We start from the raw sequence: 22,343 nt of genomic DNA on the forward strand, positions 1-22,343 counted from the left end.
ATAGTGCCCAGGGATGTGCAGGTTAGGGTGGGTTGGCCATGGGAAATTGTCCCATAGTGCCCAGGGATGTGCAGGTTAGGGTGGATTGGCCATGGGAAATTGTCCCATAGTGCCCAAGGATGTGCAGGTTAGGGAGGATTGGCCATGGGAAATTGTCCCATAGTGTCCAGGGATGTGCAGGTTAGGGTGGATTGGCCATGGGAAATTGTCCCATAGTGCCCAGGGATGTGCAGGTTAGGGTGGATTGGCCATGGGAAATTGTCCCATAGTGCCCAGGGACGTGCAGGTTAGGGTGGATTGGCCATGGGAAATTGTCCCATAGTGCCCAGGGATGTGCAGGTTAGGGTGGATTGGCCATGGGGAATTGTCCCATAGTGCCCAGGGATGTACAGGTTCCCAATTGGGTGGAATTCTGCTCCTTTATCTTATCTGCTTGAACTGCTTTGGTCATTGTCGAGGGGAGTGACACTCCAGCCAGTTGAGGGCAGACTCACGCTCGCGTTTAACGTCTCGCGTTACAGAGGGCAGCTTCCACTGTACGGTAACCCCATAGCACCGGCGTTGACAGTGTTCGAGTTTCTGTCCTAACACTTCAGCCCCCTTTTGCCAGAGCGAACACTCTGCCCTCAAGTGTCAAGGCACAAGGCGAGAGATTTTAACGGGTTAGGAGGTGAGCTGAACTGACAGGACGAATGGCCTAATCTTGATCCTCCGACTCATCCAAAGTGAGGTACAGGAGGACCCCACCGAACATGGAGAAATACATGGTGACGTTGAGGGAGAAATGAGCTGAAAATGTGTTGCTGGAAAAGCGCAGCAGGTCAGGCAGCATCCAAAGAGCAGGAGAATCGACATTTCGGATTCCTGAAGAAGGGCGCGTGCCCGAAACGTCGATTCTCCTGCTCTTTGCATGCTTCCTGACCTGCTGCGCTTTTCCAGCAACATATTTTCAGCTCTGATCTGCAGCCCTCACTTTCTCCTTGAGGGAGAAATGATCAACTTACACAGAAGACACTTGGAGCACTGTGCACTTTTCTGGTGTCTGTGTTATGTTTTTAAAAGTGTATTTATTGATTGGACCATGTCATGTATGAAATGGGCAGAGAGTGGTTAGGAGTCAACCCCATCACCATAGGTCTGGAGTCACTTGGAGGACCAGACAGGGTGGGGTCGGCATTATCTGCTGTGAGAGACAATGATGAAACAAACTGATTTCAACAATCAGCCAGTTATTTACAAGATGTTCCAGTTCCACGTTTAATTGAGCTTAAATTTCACCCTGGGATTTGGACCCACGGCCGGGAACACTGGACAAGGTCTGGACGTTATTGCCAGATCAACTGGGGAATGTAATGAAAGATTTACAAGATGATTGCCGGCAAGAGCAGTCAGAGACGAAAACAGAAGTTGCTGGAAGAGCTCAGCAGGTCTGGAAGCATCCGTGGAGAGAAATCAAGGGTTAACGTTTCGAGTCCAGTTACCCTCCCTCTAACTGGAACACCACTCGGTCACTGGACCCGAAGCATTAACTCCGACTTCTCCCCACAGACGCTGCCAGACCTGCTGAGCTTTTCTGGCAACACCCGTTCCTGTATCCGATTTGCAGGATCAGTGCTTCTGTATGTATATTTTTTACAACAGTCAGGATCATGAGCTGCATATCCCTGGGCACTATGGGACAACTTCCCATGGCCAACCCACCCTAACCTGCACATCCCTGGGCACTATGGGACAATTTCCCATGGCCAACCCACCCTAACCTGCACATCCCTGGGCACTATGGGACAATTTCCCATGGCCAACCCACCCTAACCTGCACATCCCTGGGCACTATGGGACAATTTCCCACGGCCAACCCACCCTAACCTGCACATCCCTGGGCACTATGGGACAATTTCCCATGGCCAATCCACCCTAACCTGCACATCCCCGGGCACTATGGGACAATTTCCCATGGCCAACCCACCCTAACCTGCACATCCCCGGGCACTATGGGACAATTCCCCATGGCCAATCCACCCTAACCTGCACATCTTTGGATTGTGGGAGGAAACCCACGCAGACACGGGGAGAATGTGCAAACTCCACATAGACACTCGCCCGAGGCTGGGGATCGAACCCACGTCCCTGATGCTGTGAGGCAGCCGTGCTAACCACTGAGCCACCGTGCGAGTGCTCGGGGACAAAAGACCGAAGCTGAGAGTCATTTGTTTGTACAGATTACCCTAGACCCCTGAGTGTCGGAGGGGAGATTTGAGGGTGAGGTGCATCGGGGTTTGGATCAGAGACACCAGCGTTGGACCGAATGGCCTGTTATTCTGCCTCGAATGCTACGTAATTCTCAATAGGGGACAGCCCCAACATGGAGTTAAGACCCTCCTCGTGCCACCGCAGGGTCGTGCAGAGTGAGAGGGGTACAAGGTCAGTGCCAGACCCCCCCCCCATGACTCCCCAAAGCCTGTCCACCATCGACAGAGCACAAGTCAAGGGCGTGAGGGAATTAACCCCCCCCCTTGCCCTGTGTGGGGGCTGTTGGAGGAGTCTCCCCACACCATCTCGGACAATGCAGCCCCCCTGCTCGATTGGCACCGCGTCCACTCCCTCCCCCCACCGACGCTCAGCAGCAGCCGATGGTACAGAAACTCCCCGCAAAATCCTCAGACACCGGCTTCTTAGACCCACTTCCGTCTGGATGAGCAGCGACACAGGGACCACCACCCCCCTGCACCTTTCCCTTCCCAAACCCCCATCGTCCCGACTTGGGAATATACCAGCTGTTCCTTCAGGGTCAAAAAAAACCGGGAATTCCCTCGAATAATATTGTGAGTCAACCCACAGCACATGGAGGACAGCGGGTCAAGGAGGCAGCTCACCCCTCCCCACCTTCTCAAGGGGCAGCTGGGAAGGCAGCTCACCCCCCCACCTTCTCAAGGGGCAACTAGGGTGGTGTGTAATAAGGGGTGTGTGTGTAATGGGATGAGTGTGTAATCGGGTTGTGTGTGTAATAGGGGTGTGTGTGTGTAATAGGGGTGTGTGTGTGTGTGTAATGGGATGAGTGTGTAATCGGGGTGTGTGTGTAATAGGGGTGTGTGTGTGTAATAGGGGTGTGTGTGTGTGTGTAATGGGGTGAGTGTGTAATCGGGGTGTGTGTGTAATAGGGGTGTGTGTGTGTAATAGGGGGTGTGTGTGTGTAATGGGATGAGTGTGTAATCGGGGTGTGTGTGTGTGTAATGGGATGAGTGTGTAATCGGGGTGTGTGTGTAATAGGGGTGTGTGTGTGTAATAGGGGGTGTGTGTGTGTAATAGGGTGTGTGTGTGTGTAATAGGGGTGTGTGTGTGTGTAATGGGATGAGTGTGTAATCGGGGTGTGTGTGTAATAGGGGTGTGTGTGTGTAATAGGGGTGTGTGTGTGTAATAGGGTGTGTGTGTGTGTAATAGGGGTGTGTGTGTGTGTAATAGGGGTGTGTGTGTGTAATAGGGGTGTGTGTGTGTGTGTGTAATGGGGTGAGTGTGTAATCGGGGTGTGTGTGTGTAATAGGGGTGTGTGTGTGTAATAGGGGTGTGTGTGTGTGTGTGTAATCGGGGTGTGTGTGTGTAATCGGGGTGTGTGTGTGTAATCGGGGTGTGTGTGTGTAATAGGGGTGTGTGTGTAATGGGGTGTGTGTGTAATAGGGGTGTGTGTGTGTGTAATAGGGGTGTGTGTGTGTGTAATGGGGTGAGTGTGTAATCGGGGTGTGTGTGTAATAGAGGTGTGTGTGTAATAGGGGTGTGTGTGTGTGTAATAGGGGTGAGTGTGTGTGTAATAGGGGTGAGTGTGTAATAGGGGTGTGTGAGTGTGTAATGGGGTGAGTGTGTAATAGGGGTGTGTGTGTGTGTGTAATGGGGTGAGTGTGTAATGGGGTGAGTGTGTAATCGGGGTGTGTGTGTAATAGAGGTGTGTGTGTGTAATAGGGGTGTGTGTGTGTGTGTGTAATAGGGGTGAGTGTGTGTGTGTGTAATAGGGGTGAGTGTGTAATAGGGGTGTGTGAGTGTGTAATGGGGTGAGTGTGTATTAAGCTGGAGACTCTGGCAGAGTCCGGTCAGCCCCTGAGCCCGGTGTGAACAGCCCGGAAGGGTAATAACCGCTGCATCTCACCGGGGACAGGGTGCCTTTGCCCCTGCAGCTGTCCTTGCTGTTATCGTCCAGAGCTAACGGCACCTAAACACAAACGGGTTTACAGTCAGTCTCTCACCAGCACCAGCTCACCTCTCCGGGGAATGTTTGTCCCAGGTTCCCTCGACAGCACCTTCCATTCTCCCCCCCTCCCCTCCCCATTCCCCACCCCCTCCCCTCCCCATTCCCCACCCCCTTAACCCTCCCCATTCCCCACCCCCCCATTCCCCACCCCCTCAACCCTCCCCATTCCCCACCCCCTCCCCTCCCCATTCCCCACCCCCCATTCCCCACACCCACTCCACCCTCCCCATTCCCCACCCCCTCAACCCTCCCCATTCCCCACCCCCCATTCCCCACACCCACTCCACCCTCCCCATTCCCCACCCCCTCAACCCTCCCCATTCCCCACCCCCCATTCCCCACACCCACTCCACCCTCCCCCTTCCCCACCCCCCCATTCCCACCCCCTCAACCCTCCCCATTCCCCACCCCCCTCCACTCTCCCCATTCCCCACCCCCCTCCCCTCCCCATTACCCACCCCCTCCACCCTCCCCATTCCCCACCCCCCCTCCACTCTCCCCATTCCCCACCCCCCTCCCCTCCCCATTACCCACCCCCTCAACCCTCCCCATTCCCCACCCCCCTCCACTCTCCCCATTCCCCACCCCCCTCCCCTCCCCATTACCCACCCCCTCAACCCTCCCCATTCCCCACCCCCCTCCCCTCCCCATTCCCCACCCCCCTCCCCTCCCCATTCCTCACCCCCTCTACCCTCCCCATTCCCCACCCTCCTCCACCCTCCCCATACCCCCCACCCTCCTCTTTGTAACCCCTCTCCACTCCCTCATTTTCCCCCTTTCCCCCTCAACCCTCTGTCATCTCCTTCCACTCCCTCATTCCCCTCCCCTCCCTCCATTCCCTCTCCTTTCACCTCCCCTCTACCCACCTCCCATTCATCACCTCCGCCCCCCATAACATTCCCCTCCCCCTCCAAACCCCATTACCTTCCTCCCTCACCCCCTTCCCCCTCCGTGTCCCTCCCTCTCTCTCTCTCTCTCTCTTTGCAAACCTCCTCATTCCTCGGTTCCCCCCCTCCACTCTCTCATTCCCCCCTCCTCTCGCCCTCCCTCGGCCACCCTACACTCTCTCATTCCCCCCTCCTCTCGCCCTCCCTCGGCCACCCTACACTCTCTCATTCCCCCCTCCTCTCGCCCTCCCTCGGCCACCCTACGCTCTCTCATTTCCCCCTCCTCTCGCCCTCCCTCGGCCACCCTACACTCATTCCCCCCTCCTCTCGCCCTCCCTCGGCCACCCTACACTCTCTCATTCCCCCCCCTCACTCGCCCTCCCTCGGCCACCCTACGCTCTCTCATTTCCCCCTCCTCTCGCCCTCCCTCGGCCACCCTACACTCATTCCCCCCTCCTCTCGCCCTCCCTCGGCCACCCTACACTCTCTCATTCCCCCCCCTCACTCGCCCTCCCTCAGCCACCCTACGCTCTCTCATTTCCCCCTCCTCTCGCCCTCCCTCGGCCACCCTACGCTCTCTCATTTCCCCCTCCTCTCGCCCTCCCTCGGCCACCCTACACTCATTTCCCCCTCCTCTCGCCCTCCCTCGGCCACCCTACACTCTCTCATTCCCCCCTCCTCTCGCCCTCCCTCGGCCACCCTACACTCATTCCCCCCTCCTCTCGCCCTCCCTCGGCCACCCTACACTCATTCCCCCCTCCTCTCGCCCTCCCTCGGCCACCCTACACTCATTTCCCCCTCCTCTCGCCCTCCCTCGGCCACCCTACACTCATTTCCCCCTCCTCTCGCCCTCCCTCGGCCACCCTACGCTCTCTCATTTCCCCCTCCTCTCGCCCTCCCTCGGCCACCCTACACTCATTCCCCCCTCCTCTCGCCCTCCCTCGGCCACCCTACACTCATTCCCCCCTCCTCTCGCCCTCCCTCGGCCACCCTACACTCATTCCCCCCTCCTCTCGCCCTCCCTCGGCCACCCTACACTCATTCCCCCCTCCTCTCGCCCTCCCTCGGCCACCCTACGCTCTCTCATTTCCCCCTCCTCTCGCCCTCCCTCGGCCACCCTACACTCATTCCCCCCTCCTCTCGCCCTCCCTCGGCCACCCTACACTCTCTCATTCCCCCCCCTCACTCGCCCTCCCTCGGCCACCCTACGCTCTCTCATTTCCCCCTCCTCTCGCCCTCCCTCGGCCACCCTACACTCATTCCCCCCTCCTCTCGCCCTCCCTCGGCCACCCTACACTCTCTCATTCCCCCCCCTCACTCGCCCTCCCTCAGCCACCCTACGCTCTCTCATTTCCCCCTCCTCTCGCCCTCCCTCGGCCACCCTACGCTCTCTCATTTCCCCCTCCTCTCGCCCTCCCTCGGCCACCCTACACTCATTCCCCCCTCCTCTCGCCCTCCCTCGGCCACCCTACACTCTCTCATTCCCCCCCCTCACTCGCCCTCCCTCGGCCACCCTACGCTCTCTCATTCCCCCCCCCCCCTCACTCGCCCTCCCCTCGGCCACCCTACACTCTCTCTCCCTCAATCCCATTCTGTACCCCCTGCGTTACCCACCCACCCTCTCCCTCCCCAATGCCAATCCCAGCCTCTTGGTGGCAGGGTGTGTACCAGCGTCTGGGAGATATTGCTGCCACCGAAGGAGAGATGGAGGATACTGCCAGTCATGCCAACGTAGAGGGAGGCTGACCCCTCATCGTGGAAGTGGGCTGTGAATCTTTGCAGGGTGTCGAACCTCACATCAGGCTCATCTGGGGGGGGGAGGACAGAGACAGAGAGAGAGAGAGAGACAGAATCTCAGCAGGGGGTGCCATCCAAATGCAACCCTCTGGATATTTAGCTACCCTGCATTTTTTAAAAAAAATAAAACAAAATCACACACAAACCCTAAAACCCATTCTCCCCCCCTCCCCCCACAAACCCCCCCAGATAACACCCTCAGGGACAGCCCTGTGTGTGTGTGGGGGGGGGGGGGGTGCAACTTCTGTCGCATGTCGAGAGTATGACGCAGTGCAGTTAAAGCGCACAGCAGGATCCCAAAAATGGGAATTCTGTTTTTGGAGCAACGGGGTTTTATTGGGGGGGGGGGGGGGGTGGGAGGGGGGAGAGAAAAGGTGGTGTCTGAGGATGGGAGAGCTGCATTTAAAAGCGTGTTATTTTTTTGAGGGGGGGTGGGAAAAGGTGGTGTCTGAGGATGGGAGAGCTGCATTTAAAAGCGTGTTATTTTTTGAGGGGGGGTGGTGGGAAAAGGTGGTGTCTGAGGATGGGAGAGCTGCACTTAAAAGCGTGTTATTTTTTGAGGGGGGGTGGTGGGAAAAGGTGGTGTCTGAGGATGGGAGAGCTGCACTTAAAAGCGTGTTATTTTTTGAGGGGGGGTGGTGGGAAAAGGTGGTGTCTGAGGACGGGAGAGCTGCACTTAAAAGCGTGTTATTTTCTTAGGAGCAAAAGAAATCAAGCCAGCGTGCGAAGCTAATTGCAATCCCGTTATTTCTGTACCTTTCAGATGGAATTTCAGCCTGGGAATCTTCTCAGCTGATCCCAGGAACTGGAGGTAAGGTAATATCCACAGCAGTGCTGTCTGCACCATCGTGATGGCTCTGAAATGTTCCAAATTCTCTCTGGAGCCACGCTGCTGTCTCTTCCCCTGTTGCTTGTGATCCCATAGAACTGCTCTCTCTCTCTCTCTCTCACACACACACACAGGTCCTTATCTGCATATAGTGCTGTGGGATTTTAACTCCACACTGAGAGGCTGGGCTGTCAGGGATTTATTGGTGGTGATGTTTCAGGGTAGGGCAGACCAGAGAGAGAGAGAGACAGAGAGAGAGAGAGAGAGCTGTTGTGTTAAAAAAAACACACACACACACATCCTCAGCAATGACTCAAATATATGGGACATTGACAGAGTTAGCTCGTTCCCAGCAGGTTAGGGTAAGACAGGGAGTGGGGGGGGGGGGGGGGGGCTGATCTGGTGTGGTTTGCATCCGCTGTGACACAATGTCCCAGGATTTGCCAAGTTTTTACAACACATCCCCCCACACACACACACACATCCCCCTTTTCTGGGTTACATGATGTACCCAGTTCTGCCCATGACCTCTGCACAAACTTGCAAGGGTTCAGAAAAGATTGACAAGGATGTTGCCAGGGTTGGAGGATCTGAGCTACAGGGAGAGGCTGAACAGGCTGGGGCTGTTTTCCCTGGAGCGTCGGAGGCTGAGGGGTGATTAGATTAGATTAGACTTTTTTTTTAGATTAGACTTACAGTGTGGAAACAGGCCCTTCGGCCCAACAAGTCCACACCGACCCGCCGAAGCGCAACCCACCCATACCTAACACTATGGGCAATTTAGCTTGGCCAATTCACCTGACCCGCACATCTTTGGACTGTGGGAGGAAACCGGAGCACCCGGAGGAAACCCACGCAGACACGGGGAGAACGTGCAAACTCCACACAGTCAGTCGCCTGAGTCGGGAATTGAACCCGGGTCTACAGGTGCTGTGAGGCAGCAGTGCTAACCACTGTGCCACCGTGCCGCCCATAAAGGGTGACCTTATAGAGGTTTACAAAATCATGAGGGGCATGGATAGGGTAAATAGACAAAGTCTTTTCCCTGGGGTGGGGGAGTCCAGAACTAGAGGGGCATAGGTTTAGGGTGAGAGGGGAAAGATATAAAAGAGACCTAAGGGGCAACTTTTTCACACAGAGGGTGGTACGTGTATGGAATGAGCTGCCAGAGGAAGTGGTGAAGGCTGGTACATCTCTCTGGAGTTTGCACATTCTCCCCCGTGTCTGTGTGGGTTTATAATACACGGGAGCAGAAATTAGGCCATTCAGCCCATCCAGTTTGCTCCACCCTTCAATCATGGCTGATTTTTCTCAACCGCATTTTCCCACTCTCTCCCCGTAACCCTTCATCCCCTTGATACTCAAGAACCTATCGATCTCCGTCTTAGATATCCTCAGTGACCTGGTCTCCCCAGCGTTCTGTGGCAGGGAATCCCACAGATTTCCACTCTCTGGCTGAAGAAGTTTCTCCTTATCTCTGTTCTAATGGGTCTTCCCTTTACTCGAAGACTGTGCCCTTGGGTCCTAGTCTCTCCAACCAATGGGAACACCTTCCCAACATCCACTCTGTCCAGGCTGTTCAGTATTCTGTACGTTTCAATCAGATCCCCCCCCTTATCCTCCTAAACTCCATTGAATATCATCCCAGGGTCCTCAAACATTCCTCATACATTAAGCTTTTCATTCCTGGGACCATCGTTGTGATGCTCCTCTGAACATACTCCAGGTGCAGTACAATCTCCCTAAGATACGGGGCCCAAAACTGCACACAGTACTCCAAACGAGGTCTGACCACTGCCTGATAGAGCCTGAGATGTACATCCCTGCTTTCATATTTAAGTCCTCTAAGTTTGGGAGAAGATTTGTAGCTCGGGTGCTCATTGTTGGGGATCTGTTCGCCGAGCTGGGAGTTTTTGTTGCAAACGTTTCGTCCCCTTTCTAGGTGACATCTTCAGTACTTGGGAGCCTCCTGTGAAGCGCTTCTGTGCTGATTCCTCCGGCATTTATACTGGTTTGAATCTGCCGCTTCCTGTTGTCAGTTGCTGTCCGCTGCAGTGGCCGGTATATAGGGTCTAGGTCGATGTGTCTGTTGATAGAATTTGTGGATGAGTGCCATGCCTCTAGGAATTCCCTGGCTGTTCTCTGTTTGCCCTGCCCTATAATGGTGGTGTTGTCCCAATCGAATTCATGTTGTTTGTCATCCGAGTGTATGGCTACTAGGGATAGCTGGTCATGTCGTTTCGTGGCTAGTTGGTGTTCATGGATGCGGATTGTTAGCTGTCTTCCTGTTTGTCCTATGTAGTGTTTTGTGCAGTCCTTGCATGGGATTTTGTACACGACGTTGGTTTTGCTCATGCTGGGTGTCGGGTCCTTTGTCCTGGTGAGTTGTTGTCTGAGCGTGGCTGTTGGTTTGTGTGCCGTTATGAGTCCCTAGTGGTCGCAGCAGTCTGGCTGTCAGTTCAGAAATGCTCATGATGTCTGGTAAACCCTCTCAAAATAAATGCCACCATTGCGTTTGCTTTCCTAACGGGGGACTCAACCCTTGAGAGAATCCTGGACTCGAACTCCCAAGTCTCGTTGTACATCAGATTTCTGAATTTCCATCCCATCTAGAAAACAGCCTATGTCTCTAATCTTCCGACCAAAGGGCATGAGCTCACACCTTCCCACACTGTGCTCCATCTGCCACTTCTTTGCCAACTCTGCGACCCTGTCCAAATCCTTCTGCAGCCTCCCTGCCTCCTCAATGCTATCCGTCCCTTCCACCTATCTTTGTATCGTCGGCAAACTTAGCCAGAATGCCCTCAGTTCCTTCATCCAGATCGGTTAATGTATGAAGTGGAAAGATGTAGTCCCAACACTCAGCCTTGTGGAACACCACTTGACATGGGATGCCAACCCAAGGAGGACCCTTCTATCCAGACACTCTGCCTCCTGCTAGGCAGCTCAGCTTCTACCCTCCCACTGTCCAAAGATGAGCAGGTTAGGGTGGATTGGTCATGGGGAATTGTCCCATAGTGCCCAGGGATGTGCAGGTTAGGGTGGGATGGCCATGGGAAATTGTCCCATAGTGCCCAGGGATGTGCAGGTTAGGGTGGACTGGCCATGGGAAATTGTCCCATAGTGCCCAGGGATGTACAGGTTAGGGTGGACTGGCCATGGGAAATTGTCCCATAGTGCCCAGGGATGTGCAGGTTAGGGTGGACTGGCCATGGGAAATTGTCCCATAGTGCCCAGGGATGTGCAGGTTAGGGTGGATTGGCCATGGGAAATTGTCCCATAGTGTCCAGGGATGTGCAGGTTAGGGTGGGTTGGCCATGGGAAATTGTCCCATAGTGTCCAGGGATGTGCAGGTTAGGGTGGGTTGGCCATGGGAAATTGTCCCATAGTGTCCAGGGATGTGCAGGTTAGGGTGGGTTGGCCATGGGAAATTGTCCCATAGTGCTCAGGGATGTGCAGGTTAGGGTGGGTTGGCCATGGGAAATTGTCCCATAGTGTCCAGGGATGTGCAGGTTAGGGTGGATTGGCCATGGGAAATTGTCCCATAGTGCCCAGGGATGTGCAGGTTAGGGTGGGTTGACCATGGGAAATTGTCCCATAGTGTCCAGGGATGTGCAGGTTAGGGTGGATTGGCCATGGGAAATTGTCCCATAGTGCCCAGGAATGTGCAGTTTAGGGTGGACTGGCCATGTGAAATTGTCCCATAGTGCCCAGGAATGTGCAGTTTAGGGTGGACTGGCCATGGGAAATTGTCCCATAGTGCCCAGGGATGTGCAGGTTAGGGTGGGTTGGCCATGGGAAATTGTCCCATAGTGTCCAGGGATGTGCAGGTTAGGGTGGGTTGGCCCTTAGAGGCCTGTTGAAAGATTGCTTGTGTATCTGCCTTTACCAATCCCCCTGGCAGCACCTTCCAAGTTCCTGTTACCTCCTGTGCAAACAGAAGTCTGCCAGCACAGCTCCGTTAAGTGTTCCTGTCCCCGCTCCTCCATCTTAAACCCCTGCCCCTGGGGGGGTGTGACATTTGCCCACCTTTGGCCAAGAGACGCTGACCACACAGGCCTGGGCCTCCGAAGTTCCATTGGCAGCAACTGAATCCCGTCGCAGCTGTCTGTCTCAGATCCTGCGTCGGACCGTAGGTCTTCCCCCGGGTTCCTGACCCCAAACCCCCTGACCTCCTCAGTCATCGGAAACATTCTTCCCACCTTTACCCCCACCCCAATCTAGTGCCAGAGAAAGGACAGAATTGTGCCAAATATTTTATTGAGCAGAGACATCTTTAAGAAGGGTTGAACAGCTGTTGCCGTACGATTCTGAGGCAGCATTGCACGTCAATAAAGACTTCCCTCCTCCAGGCGACGCGGCAAATGGGTGCACCACCCCTGCATGCAGGGACCCCTCCCCAGCACCAGGGTCCGTCCTCCATCGCACAGCACCGTCGGGGGACGGGTGACATTTTTCTAGCGACACTGGATGCTGACTTTGACCTGGCTGCAGTCATTGCCTGTGTCGGCCAGGTGAGGGGAACTCTCCGGCAAGTCCTGCGCTCTCCCCTCCCTCCCCCCGGCCTTGCAGTTTGACAATCTCACCAAAACCCGAGTCCCGAAGTGAAGGACGTGGTACGCCCAGGATTTACCTGCTGGGTTCTGTACCAGCAGGACCTCGATGGGGCTGTTGGGGCTATTCGCGCACGGTGGCTTAGTGGTCAGCACAGCTGCCCCACGGCACCAGGGACGCTGGTTCGATACCAGGGTCGGGCGCGTGTCTGTGTGGAGTCTGCACATTCAGCCCGTGTCTGCGTGGGTTTCCTCCCACAGTGCCCAGGGATGTGCAGGTTAGGGTGGATTGGCCATGGGAAATTGTCCCATGGTGCCCAGGGATGTGCAGGTTAGGGTGGATTGGCCATGGGAAATTGTACCATAGTGTCCAGGGATGTGCAGGTTAGGGTGGATTGGCCATGGGAAATTGTCCCATAGTGCCCAGGGATGTGCAGGTTAGGGTGCGTTGGCCCTGGGAAATTGTCCCATAGTGCCCAGGGATGTGCAGGTTAGGGTGGATTGGCCATGGGGAATTGTCCCATAGTGCCCAGGGATGTGCAGGTTAGGGTGGATTGGCCATGGGAAATTGTCCCGTAGTGCCCAGAGATGTGCAGGTTAGGGTGGGTTGGCCATGGGAAATTGTCCCGTAGTGCCCAGGGATGTGCAGGTTAGGGTGGATTGGCCATGGGAAATTGTCCCATAGTGCCCAGAGATGTGCAGGTCAGGGTGGATTGGCCATGGGAAATTGTCCCATAGTGCCCAGAGATGTGCAGGTTAGGGTGGATTGGCCATGGGAAATTGTCCCATAGTGCCCAGGGATGTACAGGTTAGGGTGGATTGTCCGTGGGAAATTGTCCCGTAGTGCCAGGGATGTACAGGTTAGGGTGGATTGTCCGTGGGAAATTGTCCCGTAGTGCCCAGAGATGTGCAGGTTAGGGTGGATTGGCAATGGGAAATTGTCCCATAGTGCCCAGGGATGTGCAGGTTAGGGTGGATTGGCCATGGGAAATTTTCCCATAGTGCCCAGGGATGTACAGGTTAGGGTGGATTGTCCGTGGGAAATTGTCCCGTAGTGCCCAGGGATGTGCAGGTTAGGGTGGGTTGGCCATGGGAAATTGTCCCATAGTGCCCAGGGATGTGCAGGTTAGGGTGGATTGGTGATAGTAAATGCGAGGTTACAGGGATAGGGTAGGAGTGTGTTCTGAGGACCATTTAGGACTGGATGGGCCGAACAGCCTGCTTCCAGATGGGGTTCAGATCTGTCTGAGATAATAACACAAGGAAGAGAATTCGCTGGAGAAACTCAGCAGGTCTGGCAGCGTCTATGGAGAGAGAGAGAGAGAGAGAGAAAAACAGAGTTCACGTTTCAGATTCAGTGGCCCTTCTCCGGAACCTTGATGGGAACTCGGAAAAGGAGGTGGGGGTGTGGGTATTTACGCTGAAGGTGGGGGAGGGGCACTGGGAGGCTGGGGGAGAGAGTGGGTCAGTGGAAGTGGAGCCCAGAGTGAGAGAGGACGACAGTGAGGCAGACAAAGGTTTGGTAGGTGATGAGACAAGGAGAAATGGGTGTGTGGGGGGTGTGGATGGGATGGCGATGATCTCCTCCTCCAAATCAAAACGTTATGGTGGGGTTGGGAAAGGCAGAACAATGGTACACCTTCAGCCCCTGGACCCAGTGCTGGCCCATCTGCACAGATCACACGTACCTTCAAAGACATAAATCTTTGAAAGTTGCCACTCAGGTGGATAGAGCTTGTAAGAAGGCCTATGGTGTATTAGCGTTCATTAGCAGAGGGATTGAATTCAGGAGTCGTGAGGTGATGTTGCAGCTGTACAGGACTTTGGTTAGGCCACATTTGGAGTACTGTGTGCAGTTCTGGTTGCCTCACTTTAGGAAAGATGTGGAAGCTTTGGAGAGGGTGCAGAGAAGATTTACCAGGATGTTGCCTGGAATGGAGAATAGGTCGTACGAGGATAGGTTGAGAGTTCTCGGCCTTTTCTCATTGGAACGGCGAAGGATGAGGGGTGACTTGATAGAGGTTTATAAGATGATCAGGGGAATAGATAGAGTAGACAGTCAGAAACTTTTTCCCCGGGTACAACAGGGGACATAAATTTCAGGTGAAGGGTGGAAGGTATAGGGGGGATGTCAGGGGTGGGTTCTTTACCCAGAGAGTGGTGGGGGCATGGAATGCGCTGCCCGTGGGAGTGGTAGAGTCAGAATCATTGGCGACCTTTAAGCGGCAATTGGATAGGTACATGGATGGGTGCTTAATCTAGGATAGATGTTCGGTACAACATCGTGGGCCGAAGGGCCTGTTCTGTGCTGTACTGTTCTATGTTCTATGTGACACTTCAAGTGTTGAAATGTTTTACAGGGTTTCTGGGGATTTGGGAAGGGGGGTTTGGAGATTTCAGGGGATTGGGGGAGGGGGGCTGGAGATTTCAGGGGATTGGGGGAGGGGGGCTGGAGATTTCAGGGGATTGGGGGAGGGGGGGGCTGGAGATTTCAGGGGATTGGGGGAGGGGGGGGCTGGAGATTTCAGGGGATTGGGGGAGGGGGGGCTGGAGATTTCAGGGGATTGGGGGAGAGGAGGCTGGAGATTTCAGGGGATTGGGGGAGGGGGGGCTGGAGATTTCAGGCTGTGTTTGTTGGGGGACAGAGAGAAGGAGAATGGTGGCGGCTGACTGAGGGGAGTGGGATTGTGAGGGGACAGGGTTAGAGAGGAGGCAGCCTAACCTCAAACTCAAAGGGGCAATGACAAGGAAAGTGTGGTTTGGAGGGAGAGGGCAGGAGCTTCAGTGTCCCATCGTCAGGCTCCCTCTACGGAGTGTGTCCCATTGTCAGGCTCCCTCTATGGAGTGTGTCCCATTGTCAGGCTCCCACCGTAGGGGGTATCCCCACGGTCAGGCTTCCTGTGTAGAGAGATGCCCCATGGTCAGGCTCCCTGTGTACAGAGAGCCCCACGGTCAGACTCCCTGTGTAGAGAGATGCCCCACGGTCAGGCTCCCTGTGTAGAGAGTGCCCCGCGGTTGGACTCCCTGTGTAGAGAGAGCCCCACGGTCAGGCTCCCTGTGTAGAGGGAGCCCCACGGTTGGACTCCCTGTGTACGGGGAGCCCCACGGTCAGGCTCCCTGTGTAGAGAGAGCCCCACGGTCAGGCTCCCTATGCAGAGAGATGCCCGACGGTCAGGCTCCCTGTGTAGAGAGAGCCCCGCGGTTGGACTCCCTGTGTATGGGGAGCCCCACGGTCAGGCTCCCTGTGTAGCGAGAGCCCCACGGTCAGGCTCCCTGTGTAGAGAGAGCCCCGCGGTCAGTCTCCCTGTGTACGGGGTATCCCAGGGTCAGGCTCCCTGTGTAGAGAGAGCCCTGCGGTCAGACTGCCTGTGTAGAGGGAGCCCGGCGATCAGACTGCCTGTGTACATGGTATCCCCACGGTCAGGCTCCCTGTGTAGAGAGAGCCCCGCGGTTGGACTCCCTGTGTATGGGGAGCCCCACGGTCAGGCTCCCTGTGTAGAGAGAGCCCCATGGTCAGGCTCCCTGTGTAGAGAGAGAGCCCTGCGGTCAGTCTCCCTGTGTACGGGGTATCTCAGGGTCAGTCTTCCTGTGTAGAGAGAGCCCCGTGGTCAGACTGCCTGTGTAGAAGAAGCCCGGCGGTCAGACTCCCTGTGTAGAGGGAGCTCGGCGGTCAGACTCCCTGTGTAGAGGGAGCCCGGCGGTCAGACTGCCTGTGTAGAGGGAGCCCCGCGGTCAGACTCCCTGTGTAGGGAGAGCCCGGCAGTCAGACTCCCTGTGTAGAGGGAGCCCGGCGGTCAGACTCCCTGTGTAGAGGGAGCCCGGCAGTCAGACTCCCTGTGTAGAGGGAGCCCGGCGGTCAGATTGCCTGTGTGGGGGATGGGGGTAGTGCAGTAGAGTGCCCCTCTGGCCTGGCTCCCTGTGTAGAGAGAGCCCGGCGGTCAGGCTCCCTGTGTGGGGGATGGGGGTAGTGCAGTAGAGTGCCCCTCTGGCCTAGCTCCCTGTGTAGAGGGAGCCCGCGGTCAGGCTCCCTGTGTGGGGGATGGGGGTAGTGCAGTGATCTCTGTAGAGTGCTCCTCTGGCGTGGCTCCCTGTGTAGAGGGAGCCCGCGGTCAGGCTCCCTGTGTGGGGATGGGGGTAGTGCAGTGATCTCTGTAGAGTGCTCCTCTGGCCTGGCTCCCTGTGTAGAGGGAGCCCGCGGTCAGGCTCCCTGTGTGGGGGATGGGGGTAGTGCAGTAGAGTGCCCCTCTGGCCTGGCTCCCTGTGTAGAGAGAGCCCGGCGGTCAGGCTCCCTGTGTGAGTGGACGCGATGTGACACTGCGTGGAGGTCAGGACAGGACATGCTGATCTCAGTGTGTGTCCCTGTGCTCACCAGCCCAGCTCAGCTCAGAACATCTCCACACTGGACCAGGATATCCCCTACTCACAGCCAGTAACCCCTTGTGAGACATGGCCCAACGCACTGTCTCATACCCTTACACACTCAGACTCTCACACCCACACGTGTACTCACTCATGTACAGTCTCTTTCACACACACGCAGACAGTCGCACGCATTCGGATTCACACACACATACACTCTCTCACACACACACACACACACACACACACACTCTCTCTCTCACACACACCCTCTCTCACTCACACTCACACTCAGTCAATCTCACACACACCCTCTCTCTCTCACACACACACACACACACACACACACACAGTCTCTCTCACACACACCCTCTCTCACTCACACACACACACACACTCTGTCAGTCTCACACACACCCTCTCTCACTCACACACACACACTATCAGTCTCACACACACCTTCTCTCTCTCTCACACACACACACACACACACACACACACACTGTCAGTCTCACACACACCCTCTCTCACTCTCTCTCTCACACACACACTCTGTCAGTCTCACACACACCCTCTCTCACACACACACGCACACACACACTGTCAGTCTCACACACACCCTCTCTCTCTCTCACACACACACACACACATACACACACTCTGTCAGTCTCACACACACACATACACACACTCTGTCAGTCTCACACACACCCTCTCTCACTCACACACACACACTATCAGTCTCACACACACCTTCTCTCTCTCTCACACACACACACACACACACACACACACTCTGTCAGTCTCACACACACCCTCTCTCTCTCTCACACACACACTGTCAGTCTCACACACACCCTCTCTCTCTCTCACACACACACACACACACACTCTGTCAGTCTCACACACACCCCCTCTCTCTCTCACACACACACACACACACTCTGTCAGTCTCACACACCCCCCCTCTCTCTCACACACACACACACACACACACTCTGTCAGTCTCACACACACCCTCTCTCTCTCACACACACACACACACACACACACACACTCTGTCAGTCTCACACACACCCTCTCTCACTCACACACACACACTGTCAGTCTCACACACACCCTCTCTCACTCACACACACACTCTGTCAGTCTCACACACACCCTCTCTCACTCACACACACACACTGTCAGTCTCACACACACCCTCTCTCACTCACACACACACTCTGTCAGTCTCACACACACCCTCTCTCACTCACACACACACTCTGTCAGTCTCACACACACCCTCTCTCACTCACACACACACACTGTCAGTCTCACACACACCCCCTCTCTCTCACACACACACACACACACACACGTTCTTAAACGCACTGTCTCCCATAAACACATTCTTACAAACACACACCCTCCTTTTAGATTAGATTAGATTCCCTACAGTGTGGAAACAGGCCCTTCGGCCCATCTAGTCCACACCAACCCTCCGTAGAGTAACTCACCCAGACACATTTCCCTTTGACTAATGCACCTAACACTACAGGCAATTTAGCATGGCCAATTCACCTGACCCGCACATCTTTGGACTGTGGGAGGAAACTGGAGCACCCGGAGGAAACCCACGCAGACACGGGGAGAACGTGCAAACTCCACACAGTCAGTCACCTGAGTCGGGAATTGAACCCAGGTCTCTGGTGCTGTGAGGCAGCAGTGCTAACCACTGTGCCTCTCTCTCTCTCTCTCTCTCAGACACACACACACACACACACACAGTCACACACAAACACACACACACTCAGACTCACACACACACATGCACACACACACAGGCACACACACACACTCGCGCATACACATACACAGACACGTGCGCGCACACACACACACACACACAGTCACACATACACACACACATACACACACACACACACACACTCTGTCTGTCTCTCTCACAGACTGTCTCACTCTCTCTCTCTCCCTCTTGCTCTCTCTGCAGTTTAACGTTACCCCACTGTAACAGGGTGACCAGAACTGGACACAGTACTCCCGAACAACATCCTGTCCAACCCCAGGATGCCACCCTAGCCCCTATACTCAAAGGTCTGAGCAAGGAAGGTAAGTAATATCTTCTTAACCAACCCTGTGACGCAAACTTCAGAGAATCCTGTCCCTCCACCCCTAGGTCTCTCTGTTCTCCAACGGTACTCAGGGCCCTCCCATGGATTGTAAGTCCTGGGTTTTACCAAAATGCAATCCCTCATAGTTATCCAAATTCAACTCCATCTGCCCCCTCCTCGGCCCACTCACCCAACTGATCAAGATCCTGTTGTAATCTTGGATAAACTCCGTCACTGTCCCACTGTTCCACCAACCATGCTGACCGAGTAACCGTACCTTCGATATTTGAGCTCCAGATTTCTTGTGTCCACTAGACCCTGGCTGGTTCCTGGGCCAGCTGCAGTACAGCACAGGAACAGACCCTTCGGCCCATCATATCTGTGATGACCCTGATGCCAACCGATGCCACCTGCCTGTACATGGTCCGTATCCCTGTATTCCCATTTGTCTGCACGTGTCTAACTGCCTCCTAAACAGGAAAGGGGATGCTCAGAAAAGCAAAATTCCAGGGAAATGAAAGTGGGCATGTTTAGGGAGCTACAAGGGAGTGAATTGCTGGGAGATTTAAATCCCACACAAGGCTGAGGGGTGGTCAATGTTGTGCCATTATCTAAGAAAGGACTAGCCAGGGAACTATAGACCGGTGAGCCTGACCTCGGTGGTGGGTAATGTGCAGGTTAGATGAATTGGCCACGCTAAATTGCCCATAGTGTTAGGTGAAGGGGTAAATGTAGGAGTATGGGTCTAGGTGGTATACGCTTCGGCGGGTCGGTGTGGACTTGTTGGGCCGAAGGGCCTGTTTCCATACTGTAAGTAATCTAATCATCTAATCTAATTGGTTGGAGGGAATCCTGAGGGACAGGATGTACATGTATTTGGAAAGGCAAGGACTGATTAGGGATAGTCAACATGGCTTTGTGCGTGGGAAATCGTGTCTCACAAATTTGATTGAGTTTTTTGTTTGAAGAACTTACCAAAAGGATTAATAAGGGTAGAGCAGTGGACAATGTCTACATAGACTTCAGTAAGGCGTTCGACAAGGTTCCCCATGGGAGACTGATTAGCGAGGTTAGATCTCACAGAATACAGGGAGAACTAGCCATTTGGATACAGAACTGGCTCAAAGGTAGAAGACAGAGGGTGTTGGTGGAGGGTTGTTTTTCAGACTAGAGGCCTGTGACCAGTGGAGTGCCACAAGGATCGGTGCTGGGCCCTCTACTTTTTGTCATTTACATAAATGATTTGGATGTGAGCATAAGAGGTACAGTTAGTAAGTTTGCAGATGACCCCAAAATTGGAGGTGTAGTGAACAGCGAAGAGGGTTACCTCAGATTACAACAGGATCTGGACCAGATGGGCCAATGGGCTAAGAAGTGGCAGATGGAGTTTAATTCAGATAAATGTGAGGTGCTGCATTTTGGGAAAGCAAATCTTAGCAGGACTTATACACTTAATGGTAAGGTCCTGGGGAGTGTTGCTGAACAAAGAGACCTTGGAGTGCAGGTTCATAGCTCCTTGAAAGTGGAATCGCATGTAGATAGGATAGTGAAGGTGGTGTTTGGTATGCTTTCCTTTATTGGTCAGAGTATTGAGTACAGGAGTTGGGAGGTCATGTTGCGGCTGTACAGGACATTGGTTAGGCCACTGTTGGAATATTGCATGCAATTCTGGTCTCCTTCCTATCGGAAAGATGTTGTGAAACTTGAAAGGGTTCAGAAAAGATTTACAAGGATGTTGCCAGGGTTGGAGGTTCTGAGCTACAGGGAGAGGCTGAACAGGCTGGGGCTGTTTTCCCTGGAGTGTCGGAGGCTGAGGGGTGACCTTATAGAGATTTACAAAATTATGAGGGGCGTGGATAGGGTAAATAGACAAAGTCTTTTCCCTGGGGTCGGGGAGTCCAGAACTAGAGGGGCATAGGTTTAGGGTGAGAGGGGAAAGATATAAAAGAGATCTAAGGGGCAACTTTTTCACCCAGAGGGTGGTACGTGTATGGAATGAGCTGCCAGAGGAAGTGGTGGAGGCTGGTACAATTGTAACATTTAAGAGACATTTGGATTGTTATATGAATAGGAAGGGTTTGGAGGGATATGGGCCGGGTGCTGGCAGGTGGGACTAGATTGGGTTGGGATATCTGGACAGCATGGATGGGCTGGGCCGAATGGTCTGTTTCTGTGCTGTACATCTCTATGACGCGAAATGGGACGAGATTAATTGAGGATATCCGGGTCAGCACGGATAAGTTGGGCCGAAGGGCTGTACAACTCTAAATGAACATTCGGGTGGCTTTTCTCCCAGGTGTTGTAGACACAGAGCAGATCCTGATGCTAAATGAATATCGGGGTAATGTTTGTCTCAGGCTTTGGGGGAATACAGAGGCCAGGGGTCTCTGGTCTGCTCCTGGGACGCTCTAGCTGAGGCTCACATCATTTTTGTGGTGTACTTGATGGCTTCTGACTGTGCGTCTGTGCCGCTGGAATGCAGCGCTCCCTCCAGCTCCACTGTGCGCTGTACTGGGCCTCGCAGCCTGCTCCAGAGTAGGAGTAGGCCAAAGCACAGAGCGATGCTGCCCAGGAAGCAGGCCGAACCCATGGTGAAGATGACTGGGAGGGTCTCTTCGTCCAGGACTGATGGTGGGCGGGGGTGAGGAGGAAGGGGATGAGGAGGAGGAGGAGGAGGAGACGAAGCCATGAAGTGTAGGCCTGGCGCCCGGGCCTCGCACAGGGAAGGGAAAGCATCGAGGGCGTACTCCAGCAAGGCCCGGCCTCGCGCCTGAGGTGGGCTGGAGCACTGGGGCTTCCCTAAATCCAGGCCTCTTCCCTCCACTGCCAACACTAGCCACAACAGGTCGCAATCGCAGGTCAAAGGGTTCGCATCGAGCAGGAGGACCGAAAGCCTGAGGAAGGCCGGACCTTCGTAGAGGGTCCACAGTCGGTTCCCGCTCAGGTCCAGCTCCTCCAGGCCCTTCAGCCCGTCCAGCTCGGCCTGGCCCACCCAGGCGATGGCGTTGCCGCTCAGGTCCAGCGCCCGGGTGTCGGTTGGGAGGCCCCTGGGGACAGAGCGGAGGCCCAGGCCTCGACACGACACCGTCCGGTTCGGGGGAGGCCAGCATCGGCAGGGCAGGGGGCAGTCCCAGCTCGGCATGGGGCTGAAGGCCAGGCAAGGCCAGGCCCAGAGGCAGAGGCAGAGCCAGAGCAGAGGGAGCAGGGATGGGATCGTTCCCAGGCAAGGCCCCATCCTCCAATCAGGGCCTGGCCCACTCTCTGTGCCGTCTTCCCCCTACGGGACAGAAGGGATTACTCTGTCAGAGAGTGCGCCTTAGTCTTAATGACCCCTTCAACCACCCCCCACCCCACTCCCATTCCCACTCCCCCAACACCCTCCACCCTCATAAACCACGGCCCCTTTACAATCCTTCAATAACCACACCCACGTCCCACAAAAGTTCACCCCCCACCCCAATGTGGGATCTTGCTTGTTCATTTACTCCCCCTCCCCTCCCTCCTCATTCAATTCCCCCCCAATATGGGACATTCCTTATTCATTTACCCCCCACCCCTCCACCT

At 54.9% G+C, this 22,343-nt stretch overlaps 1 protein-coding gene across 3 annotated transcripts in view; it reads left to right on the plus strand.

Moving 5' to 3' along the window:
* The first annotated feature begins 2,360 nt into the window (after positions 1 to 2,360).
* The window catches only part of LOC132805627 (semaphorin-4B-like), a 65,675-nt gene continuing 45,692 nt past the window's right edge, over positions 2,361 to 22,343 (plus strand). The window contains exons 1-2 of one of the 3 annotated variants that reach the window (XM_060820803.1): positions 2,361 to 2,421; positions 7,685 to 7,732. In XM_060820803.1, the coding sequence (XP_060676786.1) occupies positions 2,363 to 2,421; positions 7,685 to 7,732 (107 nt within the window). In that variant the 5' untranslated portion in view covers positions 2,361 to 2,362. Of the gene's footprint in view, positions 2,422 to 7,684; positions 7,733 to 18,688; positions 18,778 to 22,343 lie in introns of those variants that run through there. The other 2 variants (XM_060820805.1, XM_060820806.1) reach the window with 2 other exon arrangements.

The sequence above is a fragment of the Hemiscyllium ocellatum genome, chromosome 50 (assembly GCF_020745735.1).
Source record: "Hemiscyllium ocellatum isolate sHemOce1 chromosome 50, sHemOce1.pat.X.cur, whole genome shotgun sequence".
Classification (NCBI taxonomy): domain Eukaryota; kingdom Metazoa; phylum Chordata; class Chondrichthyes; order Orectolobiformes; family Hemiscylliidae; genus Hemiscyllium; species Hemiscyllium ocellatum.